The sequence below is a fragment of the Pongo pygmaeus genome, chromosome 6, assembly GCF_028885625.2.
Source record: "Pongo pygmaeus isolate AG05252 chromosome 6, NHGRI_mPonPyg2-v2.0_pri, whole genome shotgun sequence".
Taxonomy (NCBI): Eukaryota; Metazoa; Chordata; class Mammalia; order Primates; family Hominidae; genus Pongo; species Pongo pygmaeus.
In genome coordinates, this window is record NC_072379.2 from 151,233,047 (window position 1) to 151,252,585 (window position 19,539).

At 37.8% G+C, this 19,539-nt stretch overlaps 1 protein-coding gene across 21 annotated transcripts in view; it reads right to left on the minus strand.

Moving 5' to 3' along the window:
- Positions 1 to 19,539, minus strand: part of KMT2C (lysine methyltransferase 2C) — a 303,468-nt gene that overhangs the window by 25,735 nt on the left and 258,194 nt on the right. For all 21 annotated transcript variants that reach the window (XM_054495266.1, XM_063668010.1, XM_063668006.1 and 18 more), the window contains 7 exons: positions 18,911 to 19,203; positions 15,301 to 17,117; positions 13,241 to 13,352; positions 10,371 to 10,449; positions 8,300 to 8,363; positions 6,261 to 6,493; positions 1,546 to 3,264 (listed from right to left, as the gene is read on the minus strand). In XM_054495266.1, coding sequence (XP_054351241.1) covers positions 1,546 to 3,264; positions 6,261 to 6,493; positions 8,300 to 8,363; positions 10,371 to 10,449; positions 13,241 to 13,352; positions 15,301 to 17,117; positions 18,911 to 19,203 — 4,317 coding nt within the window. The remainder of the gene's footprint in view (positions 1 to 1,545; positions 3,265 to 6,260; positions 6,494 to 8,299; positions 8,364 to 10,370; positions 10,450 to 13,240; positions 13,353 to 15,300; positions 17,118 to 18,910; positions 19,204 to 19,539) is intronic.

Below are 19,539 nucleotides of genomic sequence, written 5' to 3' on the forward strand. Positions count from 1 at the left end.
TGCTGTGGATCCCCAAGGACTGCACTCTGAGTGGCAAGAACCTAAAAATTTCTTAATTTTTTATGTGTGTATATATATATTTATCTATATATTTATATATTTATATATTTAAATCACTATATATTTATTTAAATCACACTTTAATTTGGGGGGAGGGGCTACTTTTTAAACTTGACGTGGTTGTTCCCCATGCCATTAAACATTCTTATACAGCACAAATTTTAATATAAACGTGCTCAAAATGTAGTCTACGTCCTTCAAGGAGCTATTTAAACAATGTTAAGAGGTACAACAGAAATTGCTATGTGAGAACATGAGCATCAACACATATTTGAGATTGGGAGAGGTGAGAAAGGTATCTGGAAAAAGATGACTCAAGAACTGTGTTTCAAAAGATAAAAATATATTGTCCAGATGTATATAAGGAGGGAGAACAGAACAGGCAGAAGCAGCAGCATGTGGTATACATAGAAGGGTAAAAAGACAGAAGGCTGCAAGTTATTCAGTGCTCCTCAGCATATAAGATGTCTTGGAGAAACTGGATGGAGATTGTGCTGGAGAGTTGCCTATATTTACTGGTGACAACTGTAAAAGCATAACCAGTAAAATTTACAAAAATTACACAAATCTATCAAGTCAACACTCAATCTCTACTGAATGGTCAAAGACAAGAAAAAAAGCAACACTTGCAAAAAGATGAGCTTCATTAACAATCTTAAAATGAAAAAACTGGACAACTAAATATACCACTCAACCCTTAATTAAAATATGAAAATGAAATCCAATTTGAGAAGCTCTCTAGGGACAGCTTTATGAATGCACTGGTAATGGCACTGCACCTTCTGAAAGATAAACAGGCAAGAGCTATTAAGCAGACCGATTCCCATGACTCAGAAACTCCAGTTTTGGAACTATCTTAATGAAGTTAACTGAAATAAAGGGGACGGATTCTTGTAAAGGTATATTTACAAGTTAGCTCTTCATATAAATGAAAAAAAAAGCAAATTAAATGTTAATAACTTAAAACTCATAGAAAATTGATACATGGAAAACTACAAAATAGTATCTACATGTAACATTACATTAAGTGTCAATACAATACTGTAACCACACAATAGCTTCCCAGTGTGGTATCCCTAAGAGTGCCAAGGGTATTAATAGGGGTGCATGGGCTATCCTCTACATTTTAAAGAGGTTAATGGAAATTAATCACTTATTTACAATAAAGTACGTAGACATTTACTTACTTTGCTTTAGTCATATCAACTCTATGTGGTAATAACCAGTTGCTACACATCACGTTATATATGAAATGCAATACATGCCTTTGCTTTTTAAAAAATAGTAAACAAATTATTATTTAATATAGCTTAGATATAAGTAAAAACATGGGTTCCAGAGAGGTAGAAATGACAAAATAAAAAATGGTCCTTTAGAATAAAAAGGTTGTAGAATAATGTGGAAATATAGTTGCTGGTACTAATCTGCTGTAAGTATAATTTAAAACAAAAGAAAAAAGTTGTCGTTCTTATGATTTACACTTACCAGTCCTTCAGCTGGGTTCTGCTTCTCAACTAGTTTATTATCCTTTGTACAGTCATCTTCTGAACAAATACTGCCCTCAGGTTTTTGAGTCAAAAGAGAAGATGACTTTTTATTTTTCAACAAGTGTTTCAGAAGTTCATTCCCTGAGTCTCCTTTGGCAGCAGGGGCCCCAGCAGAATGGGGAGGACTCTGTGCTGAGGAGACAGGACAGGCTACAGTGTTTCCTTCTACCTTACTACCATTCTGTTTCTCCAATTTAGGCTCCTCTTGGCCTGGGCAGGACTCTGTCTCAGCCTTTTCCAGTTTTATCTCTTCTGTTTTGGCAGGGGTTTCCATGGAGAGCTTATCTACTTCTGAATTTGCGTAAGTCTGTTGATTTGGAGTTGCCGCTGAGAAATCACTATTGGGCAGTTTGTTCTCTAATTCTGTACCTAGCTGGCCTGCTGCCATATTGGGAGTGGATGGGCCGACTGGTTCCACTGACTCTTGGTTGGCTTGTTGAGGAAGCTCACTGGGTGTGCTCACTGCAGGAGTAGAGGTAGTTTCTGAGATGCCTGGAGTCGGTGGGGCAGTTATATCTGAATGGGGAGTTGATGGAGCCTTTGTGGATTCTGCATCATCATCTCTTTTCTTCTTTCTTGTTCTTTTCTTTTTCCCTTTTTCCTCTGGGATTATATCAGAATACAACTGAATGAGCGATTGGGTTGATCCCGGATAACTGTGTCCATGGGTTACAGCAGAATCTTGGCCACATGGGAGACTGCTATTAGCTACTGGAGGTGCTGCTGGTAAAGCAGGTGTAAAAGAAGGCCTCACTGGGGACTGCTGGAAGCTGGTCCCAGAAAGATTTCCATGTCCCTGCTTAACAGAAGAAAAATTTGGGCTTCCAACAGGGATTGATGGTGAATCAGGAACAAATGAAGGAGGCCCTACCTGCCTTCGCTCATTAGTCTGCATGAAAGTTTGGGTGGAGGGTGAATTAATTGATCCTTGTTGTATATTCTGCTGCTGTAAAACCTGCCCCATTTGCTGTTGGTGTTGTGGAGACTGCTGAAGGGGTCTTGGAGGTTGCATAAAATCACAAGGTAAGTCGGAACCGTAGAAGGGAATCTGGGACACAGATGTCCTACTACTACTTATCTCAGAGCCCACCATGCCATGCTGCTCCATTTCCATCCTCTGCTGCAAAGCTCTTTGTCTATCTACCTCCTGCATGAGTTGGATCCGTTGTCTCTCTTGCTGTTCTCGTAAACGTTCCTTACGTTCCCGTTCTTGAAAACTTTCACTAAAGGGATTGTTGTCATCAAATTCTACCCGAGGTGGTGGTCCACTCTGTGGATTTGCATTTGAGACTGTCCCTGGGGCTGGTGTACAAGTTTTTATTGGTAATTGGGCAATTGGGGGCTGAATTCTAGGAGGATTGAGGGGCAGGTGGGCAGGAGCACTGTTGGGTTGCCATCCAGGTAAACTGGGCATTCTAACAGGGCTAGTATGGCCAGAAATAACTGTTGTGCGCTGCTGGTGCTGAAGCTGCTGTGGCACCATGGGAAAGGCGGGTTGGCTCATGGTGGGTGGAGTGGCACCTGGAATTAGGGGTGGCTGGGGCTGGACAATGGGCATCATAGTAGGTGGGGCCATCGCACATTGCTGCTGCTGTTGCTGCTGTTTGATCCGATAATCTTCAATCAATTCAGCATGTTCTTTCTGTTGTTTACGAATCTAGAATAACAAAATGCATCATTACTCATTTCTATACAGCACAGGTACTGAAGTAAAACACTGGCTGATGACTGTGGTTGAGGTTACACAGAGGGCAGTTTGGCCCTGTAGAAGCAAACATATTTTGCTTGGGTAACTGCAAAAGTCACAAAAAAATTGAATTGATAAGCCTTAACTAACGACTGTCAATCTCTTTAACAACAGGATTTTTATAAAGTTATCTGTAAAAGTGCTTCACATATGAAATATCAAAAATGGTTTTGTAAAATAGGTATTAAAATCTTATGGTGAAACTCATATATACTATTTATACTATACATAAAAAATATACAATAAAAAAAGGTTACACAAGCAGCTAATTTTGATGTCCTAGAAATTACATTAACATACAATGTTAGAAATAACAGACTTAACTCAAACTTGAACCATTTAAAGATTTCATTTCTTAAATATATAAATTGTACAACATTTTAACACAAGATCAATTACCAGCATGAATATCACACCCCCCACCCAGATTAAAAAGACTAAATTTGTTGAACACTTTCAATTTAATGGCTAACACTCAAATTATAATTTCTGAAATCTATACAAGCTCCGAGGCAGTATTTTGAATAGTCTGTAAATAGTCCCTTAATATAATGGCTAATATCAATTAATTAATCAATTCCAAAAACCTTTGTGTCCCAATGTGCTCAATACTACAGACCAGATATCAATCAAGACGCAATCTATGCTCTGGAGAACCTCACCATCTCATTCAGCAAGCTAGGGAAAGAAGGAATGCAAAAGGATGTGTATATGAATTTTTAGATAAATATTAGGTTAATATACTAAACCCAGGAGTTCTAATAGTTTTTCAAAGTATTTTCTTGGGTTCCCCAGGTAGACTAATATTTTCTGCAAATAATCGTGTTTGATCTCTTTTTCAACAGTTGTGTAACTCCTATTTTCTTATTTTTCCTGGCCAGTTTACTGGTTAGAACTGAGAAATTACCATTGGTTGGTGAAGTAGTAAGAAAGTACAGAAAGCACCTACAACAGTATCTGGGATATATAAGGTGGTCATCCATGTCTTTCCCATGATATTTTATAATACTTTTTAAAACATTACCATCAAACTGCTTATCTTAATATAATTATACTGGATCTTTGGCAACTATGTAATAGATGATGTATCCCATTTCTCAAGTATTAGCTTCTAAATAGGATTTGATCCATGGATATGCAAAAATTAGGCCCTCATCAAAAGACCTTGTACAAATATGTCAGATGGCAATGAAAGTGCTAAAAAAAAAAAAAAATTCTTTATTAAACATATCTTTACAAGAATATTAACCTACAGTAAACATGAACCCAGAGAGCAGATTTAAAGAGAACAGAAACCTTTCATTCTGGAATAATCCTAGTTTTAAACAATTGGAATTATAATCACCTTGTTGGTACGTTATCGTGGTAGCTGTGGTTTGAAGATAAGACACTTGAGTCCAAATCCCTAATCTAACAGTTATAAGCAAACATGTACAGTGGGGGTATTTTTTGGGATTTTTTTGTTTTGTTTGTTTTGTTTTTGAGAAGGGTTTTGCTCTTGTTGCCCAGGCTGGAATGCAATGGTGCAATCTCGGCTCACTGCAGCCTCTACCTCCCGGGTTCAAGCAATTCTCCTGCCTCAACCTCCCAAGCAGCTGGGATTACAGGCACCTGCCACCATGCCTGGCTAACTTTTTGTATTTTTAGTAGAGACGGGTTTTGCCATGTTGGCCAGGCTGGTCTCGAACTCCTGGCCTCAGGTGATCCACCCGCCTTGGCTTCCCAAAGTGCTGGGATTACAGGCGTGAGCCACCGTGCCTGGCCACATGTACACAGTGTTTATAACCTCTACAATGAATCAGTTTGTAAAATGGGGATAATAGTAACTCCTTCAGAAAGATGTAGATAAGACAATGTAAATGGAAGTGCTTCCTACAGTGTTCACTATAGAGCACTCACTTTTTTTTTTTTTTTTGAGATGGAGTCTCACTTTGTCACCAGGCTGGAGTACAGTGGCGCAAGCTCGGCTCACAACCTCTGACTCCTTGGTTCAAGGGATTCTCCTGCCTCAGCCTCCCAAATAGCTGGGATTACAGGCACACGCCACCATACTTAACTAATTTTTGTATTTTTAGTAGAGACGGGGTTTCACCATGTTGGCCAGGCTGGTCTCAAACTCCTGACCTCAAGTGATCCACCCACCTCGGCCTCCCAAAGTGCTGGAATTATAGGTATGAACCACCACGCCTGGCCTGAACCTGAAGTTTTTAATTTACTTGGGTAAATATACCTAGGAGTTGGCTCTGAACCCATTTTGTACACTACTACTGTTTTATTTTAAATACAATTTTTACATGTTCTTTTCTAGTATATTATTCAGTTTAAATATTCTGATAAACATCTGGTTTATAATAGAAGATAATGGCAAAATGATTTCATTTTTCTGGAACAGTCCTTCACATAAGACATACCAATGTATTTTAAGACCAAAACATTAAGAAATAATATCAACTCCAAGTAAACAACAATACTTCCTGGGCCCCCAATTCTTATTCCAAACTAAACCCAGTATCTCCCCATGAGCTCGGTCGTCAGTTGAGTTGAATACTCTCAATGATGTATAATGGAAACATGGTCTTTGCAGTGATTTCTTAGTGCAGAAAAAATAACGTCTCCAACTATACCAAGGTTGAAAACAGTTCTTCGAAGTCGAAATTATGAGACTCAATCTCTTTTGTGTCATTTATTTAGTATGTGCTGTGACCATCACTCTAAGTAAAAGACTGGAGCTGTTATGGCTGCAGTTACTAAGAGGTCTCAGAGCTGTCACTTTTTGGCAATGTACTTTTAATGCCATTTAATACTAGTCAAAAAAAATCACTAGTCAAAGTCACTAATGGACGACACACCAAAACATTCTACTCATTAATTGTTGGTAGTTTCTATTTTGCAAACCTATTTATTACCTGTTCTAGCTGTTTCTGAACCATGCTTTGCTGTTCAGTAACATGCTTGAGTTGTTCTGCATCTTCCTCTGGAAATTCACGCCCAGCTTTCTTGGCAGTACGTTGTTTAGCTGAAAGGGCCTTCTTAGATTTTCTGTGAGCACCAATTTGTTCTTCAAGATACTTCTGCTGCATTTGAAGCAGCTGTTGGGTCTCCTGGAGCCACTCTTCATACTGCTTACGCTGTGAATCATCTGAGGAAAAATTAAAATTCAGTTGTGTTAATTTTCTAAAGAGTCCAACATTTTAAGTTACACAAATCTATTTTGTAAGGAAGCAGTTTCACCATGACCACATAATAGGAAATTTGAAAACACAATACTAAATATTAGACCATTATGTAATGATAAAATATCAGATTTTAGAAAAATATTTAATTGAGAAAGCCAGAGAAGGCACATTCTTGAGATACTGGTTAACTTAGCACTTATAAATATTACAAATCCAATCTTGGAAAAGGAGACTCATGTAATGAAATTCTTTTTTTTTACTAAACAAATTCTCTAATCCACAAGCCAAGCTACATACTAAGGTATACATGCATTTTATGAATACGACTTTACAGATTTTGAAGAGACAAAGACATATCCCATTAACGTCTAGCGCATAGACTAGGAAATCACTTCCCATGTTAATTTTCCTGAGTTTATAAGTTCTTTCCTATTTCTTAATAATGAAAAAATATCCTAAACAGAGAGAAAGGGAACGCAGAATGTTTTAGAATGGAATAATTTAAAGTCTATGACTTATAAAGGAAATCCATAAGTTGAAAACATTGGTAATTATTATTCTGTAGTTTATATTTTTTAAAATAAGGGGAGGGAATAGTTAACCAAGCAAAACATTTTCTACTTTTATAACTGCCAGTAATTCTCCCCAAATGGCTATATCTCTTCATTTTGTACCAATATTCTCTTCTTTATACTTTAAGGGCACTTTACTTCATTGATACCCAGTCCAAGGGGTAAAAAAAAGTCATCGTATGTAGTGAAATTCTGAATATACCTTTTTGACTCACTACAAGACAAAGAAATGAATAAATACATTTCTAAGAAGGACATTCGCTGAGAATAACATCAATGATAACAGAATATTGTCATACATTAAGAATCCAACCAAAGCCAATGGGCACAATAAAGCCAGAAAAAGCCAGTTGGTATAGTTCTTTACTTGTTTTTAATGCAAATATGTATTCAAATTATAGTAACAATTAATGTAGGGGGAATTTCAAAAGGTCAGACTTTGGGTTTGTTCCTAAACCCAGAAGTTCCAGTACATGTATGAACTTGAAATCTAGTCTACTAAATTTGAAGGGCATTTATTAAGAACAGGCTTTTTCACAAGATTTCAGAAGTTCTGCTTCTGGTAGAATGAGACCTACCGCAAGGAAAGCCTTTCTGGTTTCTGGAACCAGGAGAGCAGAGGTGAGCAAAATGAAAAATAATGGTGAAAAAAAAGTTAGCTAAACAGTCTGAAGATTTCAGAAAGGTTCAGTTTGGGGAGAACTTTAAACACTATCCTGAACCACCTTGGGACCCCTGCAAATAACTAGAAAGGATTCAGGGGCACCTTGCATACCTGACCTTTACACCATGCTGCTAACCCAACTTATTGCTAAGTATAATCCCTTTGTTTTTCCCATTTAGTGTCCTTGTCACTTAGGAAGACAGTTCTTAGAGCAAAACGTGGTTTAATTCTATAGACTGTAAAGTGCCCAATCTGTATACAAAAACAGCAACAATATTGAAGAGAATGGGGAAGATGGTTTTTCTGTATTAAAATACTTTTCTGTAACTATAATTCTTCATGCACAGTGAAAAAAGCAATGAAAACACACGCCTTGAAGAAGAGTTGCCTAATAGGGCAGTGATGTTTAGTAAGACAGGAGGGCACCTGGGCTTGAACTGGTGTACCTACACTCACTTCAGGTTTAGAACAGCACACATAGAGTGCAGACAAGCAATCCCCAGAAAACATTAACTTATTAGATTTATACTTACTGACAAAGCCTGGACCAAAATTTGGAGGATTAGGCCTAGAAATCTGATGTGTTATACTGCCATCCTAAAATAAGTAAAATTTACAAATATGTTTATTCCACATTTCAGTTAAAGGGGGGAAAAAACTTTAAAAGAAAGAAAGAAAAAGAAATGGAAGAAAAAACCCTTTAATTTCCTAAGATATCTTTTAAAGGTTTTTTTATAAAAAGTAGAATGAATTTAGTGGTGGCAACCTAATTCTGAATTCTTATTACTATCTCTGAACTACTACACTGTCTAGATTTTGGCTGAAAACAATTATGCTTGAGGTAAAGGATTATTCATCAGAAATATAATACAGGGCAAATCAGTTACTGCTAATACTAAGCGAGAGATCTATATAAAAAATCTCACTTTTTGATGAAGTTTACCTGGTTTCTGCTTCAATCAAACACAAGTTCCAGATTGACTAAATGCCACTCCACAGCATGGTTATTTATAACAAAAACTAATGTCTCTAACATGCACAAATATAAAAGAAAAATAAGTTAATAAAAATATTAGTCTTATTTTCTACACACGCCTGTAGTCCCGGCTACTTGGGAGGCTGAGGTGGTAGGATCGCTTGAGCCCAGGTGTTTGAGGCCAGCCTGGGCAACACAGCAAGATCCTGTTCCCAAAAAAATTAAAAAAATAAGTAAATAATAAGTATTTAATTCGTTTTATTTTCAAGTTAAAAGTCTTATTTCTTCCAGGTGACTGAACAAGCAGTTATTAATCTCACAAGTCCCTGATAATCACCTAACAAATTAATGCTGAAAAATGTTTATCCAGTTGTCACAAGTTCTCCTTAACATGAGCTGTATACAAGGTAATAATTATAAACTTATACTAGCAGCCAGAATGTATTATGTGTAATCTTCACAATAGTACAAAGCAGTTGGTTTAACATTTGACATATTAAAAAACAAGAGGCTAAAGAATTTGCCCAAAGTTGCACAATAAATTCATAGTGGAACTATAATTTCTTTAAAAAACTTAGCTATAAAGGCTATGCTTTTCCCATTATATCAAATGGCTTCTGTTTCCTCTTTTAATAATGAGAAGAACACAATTATCAGCATAATAAATCTAAAGCATAACTGGCAGGGAAAGGAAGAAAACAGGACATGTATTATAGTAAGTAGCTCCCTTTATAAAAAAGAAATCATTGACAAAAATATATGAGTTTTACTTCCCCAGAGACTGCTTGATATTATATTAAGAATATAGCATATCTTTCAACAAGGATGGGAAGAAAAAAGGAAGAAAATATAGCATATTGTTTTCTAGTTGCTTTGTTTGTTTGTTTGAGACAAAGTCTCGCTCTGTCACCCAAGCTGGAGTGCAGTGGCGTGATCTCGGCTCACTGCAACCTCTGCCTCCCGGGTTCAAGCGATTCTCCTGCCTCAGTCTCCCAAGTAGCTGGGACTATAGGTGCGCGCCACCACGCCTGACTAATTTTTGTATTTTTAGTAGAGATGGGGTTTCACTATGTTGGTCAGGCTGGTCTCAAACTGCTGACTTCATAATTTGCCCATCTCGGCCTCCCAAAGTGCTGGGATTAGAGGCGTGAGCCACCGTACCCCGCCGTCTTCTAGTACTTATAGAAGTTTTACATTTTAAATATAATGGGTTTAATTCCAAAATGCAGGACATGCAAATGTCCTTCTGGAGTTAAAATAAGTGAATAAAAGTAAAACCAAAAGTCCTGAGCATTTGGTTTTGCCATCAAGTGACTTTTAACCCGTAAGTATATAAATCCTTTTCAGAAATCACAGCCAATTTTTTTAACCTTAATTTGTCTTTTGTTTAAAAAGCAGTAAAATGTCTTTTTGGTTAGTTTTGGCTGTGCTGATAATAAGGCTACTATTTAGGTTGGTGAAAAAGTAACTGCGGTTTTTGCCACTGGCAAATGGCGTAAGGTGAAATCCGCAATTACTTCTGCACAAACCTAATACTACTCTCTAGCAGGGGCCTTACTCTAAAGCATGAGTTTGCTGGGAAACAGAAAAGCGTGCATTCTAGAGTGACTCATTACAGGCAGTGTTACCTGAGGAATGGCCTGTGGTCCAAGGTTCTGTCCTTCACTGTTCTGTGTTCCAGTTACCGCCTGGCCCATAAAAGGGAACCTGTCAAAACAGGGTACACCAGTATCAAATGATGAGCGTTTAGAAATTATTAATATTAAAAACTGTATTAGGTGCTTAACAGTTTTCTCTTCCAGAGAAGAATAGTGGCAATTTCTTCTTCTTCAAAACACTAAAGCCCTACTTTTCATGTACTGAGCAGATGTGATCCTCACTGTAATTCTATCAAGTGTGTGCTCTTAGCACCCTCATGTTACTTATGATGAAAGTAAGATTCAGAGATATTCCGTAACCTTCCCCACAAGGACTAGTAGGGCTGCAATAAGAAGCCAGCTAGGCTGACTCTAGAGGTTTTACTCTCTATTATGAGCCTCACTCCACCTTACGATAAAATGAATTCAAAACTTCAGAATAAAAATAAGTTGATTTAGTTTTATAACATAAACTCTAAGGAAATGTTTTCTCATTCCAGTCTTTATTAAAAACTAATTGAGAGTTTAGTTATTTTATATTCTAAAACAAAAGACATTTCCCTATTTAAGAATTTTCATACATTTTCTTAAATTTCTATATCTAATGTTAAAGCACATCAAAAATTGACGACTGACCAAGATCAGTCTGCATAGTTAAACGTGTTTAGAGAAATGTTACTCATTCTAATTAAAACTATAAAAACTTCACAGAAGCATTACTGCTTACATGAAAATATTTCCTCTGGCATTATCAAATGCTTTAATATATCAAGATATATATACAATTTTCAAAATGTATTCCGAAGCTGTATATTACTATTTAAGTACTATTAGGATATAGAATATGTTTTTAAATTATTTACTCAGGTTTTTCATTCATCTGTCACCCTACCCACTGCTACAGGTCTGGTCTAAATGATCTTCTAATCTGAATATCACACATGGTCTATCATCCTAACTCAACATATCACACTACTCTAAGAAGGGACTATCACTTCCATTTCTAAAAAGCAGTCAGTAGAATAGTAAGCCATATACCTGATACATGACTAATGTATCTAACCAGCAGACACATGATGCTAAAAGAGCATCAGATGCTGAAAGGCCTCAAATTCTGAGGTCCATATTTAAAACTAAGTGCTGGTCGGGTGCAGTGGCTCATGCCTGTAATTCCAGCACTTTGGGAGGCGGACACAGGTGGATCACCTGAGGTCAGGAGTTCAAGACCAGCCTGACCAACATGGTGAAACCCTGTCTCTACTAAAAAATACAAAAATTAGCTGGGCATGGTGGCATGTGCCTGTAATCCCAGCTACTCCAGAGGCTGATGCAGGAGAATCGCTTGAACCTCGGAGGTGAAGGCTGCAGTGAGCCATTGCACTCTATCCTGGGCAACAAGAGCGAAACTCCGTCTCAGAAACAAAAACAAAAACAAAACTAAGTAGTAAATAAAACTCAGCATTTCCTTGTTTTGAATATACATAGAAACTACAATATTATTAGCAAGTACGACGACTATCACCAATAGAAGACAGATTATTTTCCTATCGAGTGTTGCAGGCACCTAATAGATTAGTTATGTTCATCATTACTTTCAAATTATGGTTTATTGCTAAATTTGTTAATACTTTAAGGAGCATATATACCATAAATTTAATTATATTTTAATAACTACATTTCAAGTATAATCATTTCCTTTGTAATGCTATGTTTTAAATTTTCTGCATATAAAACATTCTGAGAATTTCAAAGGCTTCACTGGAATCCAAAAAGATTCAAGACATAAAACAGTTAGGAACCTCTATGATAGAGAAATAGTGTTAATAAATATTGCTCAATAATGGAAATCATTAGAAACCACTATCTCTACTTTGATCTCAAAAATGCTTCTTAACCATGTCCAAAGTATCTCAACAACTGAAAAGAACCATACCCTTAAGAATTCAAATTTCTCTGAAATATATGCATCTTAAATTCGTGCAAATTTTATATTCAATTCTATAATCATCCACTTTTTTTATATAAAAGTTTTTCAACAAGATAATTAGACTAAATTGAGGCTCTATGCTTACTTTATCGACAGAGGTTCTCATATAGTAATACATGTAAGACTCATTCATGCTTGCTAAAAATACAGACACACAGGCAACCATCTCCAGATATTCTTATTTAGTAGGTCTGCAGTAGAGCAAAATAATCTGCATTTAAAAAAAAATTACCCCATAATTCTCATGGTGGTCCATGATCAAAATTTAAGAAACAGTGCCCTGTGGTTAATAACCCTTAGAGGGCATAATTTCAAAAATTCAGATATTGAAATAACCCCTACTGTGTTCTTTAATGCATCATTTCTGATTTTCTCCTAAGAGAGAAAAGACAAACTCTGTAACTCCTAACTTCCAACTGTCCTCTTATCTATTCCTTGTAACTTTCTTTTTCTGATTCAAAACCGGTTTGGGAACATTTTATTTTAGAACTGAATTTATAATTGCTTTAATCACTCAGTGTCTTAACTGAAAAAAATCTTAGATAACATGAACAATTCTAAAGGTATTTAAAAGAGCACAGACTTAAATACTTTGACTTGAGTAATCAGGAAATCCAATCTTCCAAATCTTTTTAAGATGTTTTATATTTACCATCCTTGAGACTAATGCTCTTAAACTGGTTCTTACACTAATTTCTTAAATCGGTATAGCATTTTATATCTGATCATATCGAGCTGATGCCATGACAACTTAAATAGTATTGTTCATTCCTAGAACAAGGGCTTTCCATTTTCTGTATGTTTTTTCTAAAAACTAGTAATGATTTCATGAATGTCTAGATGCCCAGTAAAAACAAGCAGCCCCTCCACCTACCTGCTCATCACCATTGGTGGCATGCCCAGATTGTTTTGTGCCATCACTTTATTTATGCCTTTAAGGGCCACCATTTTGGCTTTCATTATAGGATCTGTAATTGCATCAAAATCTAGAAAAGAAATATAAAGTTACTTATTTCATAGTAATTAGTTCAAGGTACACTAAGAAGTAATTCAAATATTACAAGCTCTTAAACTTTATTATTTAATAATCATTACAGATTTCTGAGATGGCAACCTTATCCTGGGTTTAATTGCATCTCAGTAGTCCTTAATTGAATCATGCTTTAATACCTTAGTCCTGCAGGAATTAAAACAAAAAGTCAAGTTTAAGGGAGATTATAAGCAATAGTCTAAAGCAATGCAATTAATTCCCTTTCATCCAAACTTTTGCAGTGCTGATCAGAATGGCTTCTTTAGTAAATATAACATCACAAATAAGAATTTGCAATACTAAGGAATTCTACTAAATTAGTTATCACTCTTAAAAGAAAAACGTACCAATTTCTTAAGGGTATACCCTCTCAATAAGCAGCTACTAAGAGAAAACCTATTTGCATCTAAATGAAAAAAAGGGAGCAAAATGATGAAATTGGGGTTATATAAAATGGAATGTCAATTTTATTATTTAGAATAAGGCACACTGCTTAGACATGTGCCCTTTGATTGCTAATTCTTATTCTTAGAGGCACTGAGGCATTTTGACTGCATTGCTTTTGTTGTTTTTAGAATCAGTAAACCATTAGAAACAAGTTAAAGAGGTTTATATAGCAAAAAATCGCCAAGCATTTGTCATACACAAAAGGACAGTAAGAAGCTTTATTTCCATCATAATTTTCTTAAATTCATCCTTCCATGACTGAAAACATATGGCAACAATGGTTGGAATGTAGGAACTAAGAAGACAACTAGTTTCTATTAAACAATTCCATAAATAATAGAATTGAGGGAAGTTTGTAACTCAGTTTTGAATCTCTTAATTTACCTGGAAAGAACCTAAAACTCTTCATTGCTTTCATTTTTTTTTTGAGACAGAGTCTCGCTCTGTCCCCCAGGCTGGAGTGCAATGGCGCGATCTCGCCTCACTGCAACTTCCGCCTCCTGGGTTTACACCATTCTCCTGCCTCCGTCTCCCGAATAGCTGGGACTACAGGCGCACGCTGCTATGCCCAGCTAATTTTTTGTTATTTTTTTAAATTATTATACTTTAAATTCTGGGATACTTGTGCAGAATGTGCTGGTTTGTTACATAGGTATACACATGCCATGGTGGTTTGCTGCACCCATCAACCCGTCATCTACATTAGGCATTTCTCCTATTGCTATCCGTCCCCTAGTCCCCCACCCCCCGACAGGTTCCGGTGTGTGATGTTCCCCTCCCTGTGTCCATGTGTTCTCATTGTTCAACTCCCACTTATGAGTGAGAACATGCAGTGTATGGTTTTCTGTTCCTACATTAGTTTGCTGAGAATGATGGTTTCCGGCTTCATCCACGTCCTGTGTTGCCCAGGCTGGTCTGGAACTCCTGAGCTGAGGCAATCTGTCTGCTTCAGCCTCCCAAAGTGCTAGGATTACAGGCATGAGCCACTGTGCCCAGCCAACTGCTTTCATTCTAAAGCTCAAGGAGGGCCAGGCAGGGTGGCTCACACCTGTAATCCCAGCACTTTGGGAGGCCAAAGCAGGCGGATCACCTGAGGTCAGGAGTTTGAGATCAGCCTGGCCAACATGGTGAAACCCTGCACCTCTACTAAAAATACAAAAATTAGCCAGGCATGGTGGCGCGTGTCTGTAGTCCAGCTACTTGGGAGGCTGAGGCAGGAGAATCACTTGAACCTGGGAGGTGGAGGTTGCAGTGAGCCGAGATCGCGCCACTGCACTCGATCTTGGGTGACACAGTGAGACTCTGTCTCAAAACAAAACAAAAAAAACCCTCAAGGAGGAATAGAAAAACTCAGTGCTCTATTCCAACTGTAATTCTAATAATAAAATCTTATAAGCATATCGCATGCCGCTCTAATACCCATAGTAATATATGTTGAGACTCAAGAAAACTCCTACCAATATTAGGGAAGAATGGTTCTGATCGCTGACGAATCATGGCCTGCATCTGTCTTTGCTGCTGCTGTTCTTGCCTTTCTTGATCCAAAAGATCCTGTAGAAGTAGAGGCTGTTCTTCTAGAAGAAGGGGCCTCTCTCTATTCTGCTGTGCTAATGTTTGAGGAATCATTAGCTGTTGGGGTCCAGACATGCTACTGGTACCAGACTGACTTGTTAGAGGCCCAGTTTGAGTTGTAGGTTTTCCTGTCCCCAGATTGTGGTTAACTGTTGATTGACCTGGAATGAATCCTGGATTTACCTGCACACCCTGAGAAAAAACATGGTTTACCCTAGAGACCACTGTTACATTAGAATTCATGGTATTATCCAAAACATGGCCAGGCGGTGCTATTAAAGGAGGCAAACTTGACACATGATTGGATGGTGAGGCTGGCAGAGTTGGTGGTGGAGACCCCAATGGCCTAATGTCTGAATTATCAGATTTCTCATTAGCAAGTAAACTTGAGAGAACTGGAGTTGATCCAGTTATGCCACAAGAATTTATTACATCTTGAGCAGGTAGTTGAGTGGATGCTTGAATGACATTTGCACCGGGGCCAGCAGTTTCTCGATTGGTTCTTTTCTCAAATAGATCTGGATCACAAGGATGCAAAGAAGTCTTTTCTCCATCATTTAGGTCTGAGTGAGCAGAAGCCTGTGAGCAAGGAGTGTCAACATTATCTTTATTCTCATCACTTTTTTCAATTTCACATTTGGATTCCACCTTAGAATCTGGAGACAGTACTTCCGTTTTTACCTCATTGGTAACAGTGGATTTTTTCTGTGGTGAATGTTTATCAGAGAGAACCAGAGTTTTGTCTTCTTGTTCCTTTTTTTTTGGTTCAACAGATACACATTGATTATCTAACTTATCATCAATTGGAAGGTCTAGTTCCTCATTAAACATGCTTTTCTTATCTCCCATGTCAAGTTCTGGATCTGTATATGCAATGATATCAAACTCTCCTGACCTTAAGAGGTCATCCAGGTTGGGATCATTAGTTTCCAAATTATCTAAAGTATCCAATTCAACTACCTTGCCATCCTCTGTATCTAAATTTAAGTTTTCAAGATCTTCATCATCTAAGTCTTTGACTTCAACCCCCTCAAGGTCTTTAACATCCAGTTCTTTCACAGAAGGGTCATCAGAATCGAGTTTTTCTTCTAGACCATCAGAAGGTTGGGTGGCTATCTGTAAATTATCAGACGTTGTTTCAGATGGTACAGATGTTGACAAAGGAGCTTCTGAAAATTCACCACCTAGTGGATGGTTCAGAGTCCTCATGACCACAGAAGATGAATGGACAGAATGACCTTGCTCTTGTTGAGATGGTGGCACTTGTTCCAAATCTGGGTGCACAGGTAGCTGATTAGGTATACCCTGGGGAGGTCGTCTCATGGGCTCTGTGTGTCTAGGGCCCGGAAAGTCTGGCCGGGGAATGAAGTTTCCATGTCTCAGATTAGAAGATGCCTCTACAACGCTGCCAGGTGGAGCACTGAAAGGCAGCCGTTGCCTTCCGTCAGGAGCCCTATGTCTCAGTTCAATATATGCTTGGCCCAGTATGTTGTGCTGCTGAACTGGCAAGCTCTGTGGTGAAAAATGCTGAGGAAGTCCAACTGGATTATTCATCTGTGAGTTATTTAAAGGCCTAGGCATATCTACAGATATTGATCTTCTTAGCTGTGGAGAAACTCCAGATCCCTGTATTTGTTGAGGAGGCACAAGGAAGCGCTCTTGACTCGGCATGGTACCATGACTACCTCCTGGAAATCCAAATCTTTAAAAAAAAAAAAAAAAAGCAAATAGGTATTATGTTAAAAAGAAAATAGGTATTATGTTAAAAAGAAAAGTCTTCAATTAAACTGTACATACAAAATGTTGCCAAATACAATGACTTACAAAAGCAAAGCTATCACCATTAAAAAGTATTTACAGGTATTCATATGCAAGTAAGACTTTGCTAAGAATCCTATAATGAACACCATATCTGAGCTCTAAAGGCTTAAGATTTAACAGATAACAAAACTGAAGATGAAGAAACAACAAACAAGCAGATGAAATCAATTGTTCAGAGATAAGAACACTACTACTGGACTTTTTCAGGAAGAGTTTCTTTTATCTATATTTAGGGAGGTTCGATGGAGGAAGCTGATTTGGGGAGGATGTTTGAATGAAGATAGGTCTTCATACCTATTGAGGGACTTAGAGGCCTCAGTACATGAGACTACAAAGACACAGGTTTGATGACGGGATAGACTAAACTTAGAGAAAAAGACGAGTAGGCCTCATCTATAAAGATTAAGTAAATGAATAAATTGTTGGACTATTTTATATTGTACTTGCTTCTAGATAGGATTACAGGCAACTTACACAGAATACAAAGCATAGCAAGAGGCATAAATTATAACAAGGTGGAAGAAAAAAGGGAAATTAAGATTACAGGCAACTTACACAGAATATAAAAGGTAGCAAGAGGCATAAATTACAACTAAGGTAGAAGAAAAGGAAACAGAATATAACATGGAGGTAGATATAAGACTAAAAGACATAAAACTAAAAAGCATATCTTAAAGAACTATTTCCTTATTATAACTAGGGCATAGGTTTGGCTTTGACTTTAGCCACTCTGAAAAAGGAAACATTCTTATGATTCATCACCACTAACTTACAACCCTATCTCACCATGGAAAGTTCCTAAAGGGAAAGTCCTTTCAGTTTGGAAATCTCTAAAATTTATTATTATTATTTTTTAAATTGAGACAGAGTCTCGTTCTGTCTCCCAGGCTGGAGTGCAGTGGCATGACCTCGGCTCACTGCAACCTCCGCCTCCTGGGTTCAAGCGATCCTTTTGTCTCAGCCTCCTGAGTAGCTGTGAATACAGGCGCGGTGCATGCCGCCATGGCCGGCCAATTTTTGTATTTTTACTAGAGGCAGGGTTTTACCATGTTGGCCAGGTTGGTCTCGAACTCCTGACCTCAAGTGATCCGCCCACCTCGGCCTCCCAAAGTATTGGGATTACAGGCCTCAGCCACTGCGCCCAGCCTAAAATTAATTTAGAATGTAAAGTTAAAAGGTAGAAATTTGGAGAGGACAAGTCTCATCACGTCGTAGGAGGCCTTGCCTATACAGAATAGCTACATTTTGAGGATGTCATATGATAAACTACATCATTAAGGGTGCAAGGTAATGCTAACACAGTTAATACTTAAAAACAAAGGTAATGTTTTCAGAGTCTGTAGAGTTCTTAGAGAGGAAAAAAATGTCTATGACCTCTCATTAGCACTAAATAGTTGATTATATATATTTCAAAGGGGAGAAAGAAGTAGAAAGCAGTAACAGCTTCCTGATTAATACCAACTTCATTTGTCTATTTCTTTTCAAAAATTTTTAAATTTGTTTAAGGGGGGGGGGGGGTCTCACTATATTGCCCAGGCTGGTCTCAAACTCCTAGCCTCAAGCAATCCTCCTGCCTCAGCCAGTAGCTAGGATTACAGGCACAAGCCATCACACCCAGCTCTGTTTCCCTCTTCTAACAGCAATTTAAGTTCGGCAGGAAATTAAAAGCATTACCTAAATCCATGAGGTCTCATCCCCATACTAGCAACATCAGGAGGATAGGGTCCACGCTGATCTTTTGGGAAAACAGCATATCTAGGTCCTAAAGGAGGGGCAACAGGAGACCTAATGTTCCCAGGATACGGAGGTGGGGGTCTGGTAAAAGCCTGGTTAACATTCTCTGGTTGCCAGTGTTGAAGAGGCCCTGGATGAGGCACTGCGGGTGAGTCCTGTGACCCCTTCTCCTGTCGACCTGCAATCTTCTTCTGTTGTTGCTGCTGGAGAATGATTTCACGTAACTTCTGCCGCTAAATGGGAAGAAACAAAAATCACTGGGATTTATGGTAATTAATGGCTTTTTAAAGCGTACTGGCTTTTTATTTTTAGATATGGGATCTTACTATGTTGCCCAGGCTGGCCTCAAATTCCTGGACTCAAGCGATCCTCCTGTCTCAGCCTGTCAAGTAGCTGGGATTACAAGCATGCGCCACCATGCCTGACAGGTTAGTGGCTTTTTAAATCCTGATACTTTCATTATGTGGCTATGGTAATGTTTCAAAGTTTGATGAAATACCAGTTACATTTAACTATTCAATATATTAGGAAAAATAATTTGATGATTTGGGTCCTTTTCCTTGCCAGAC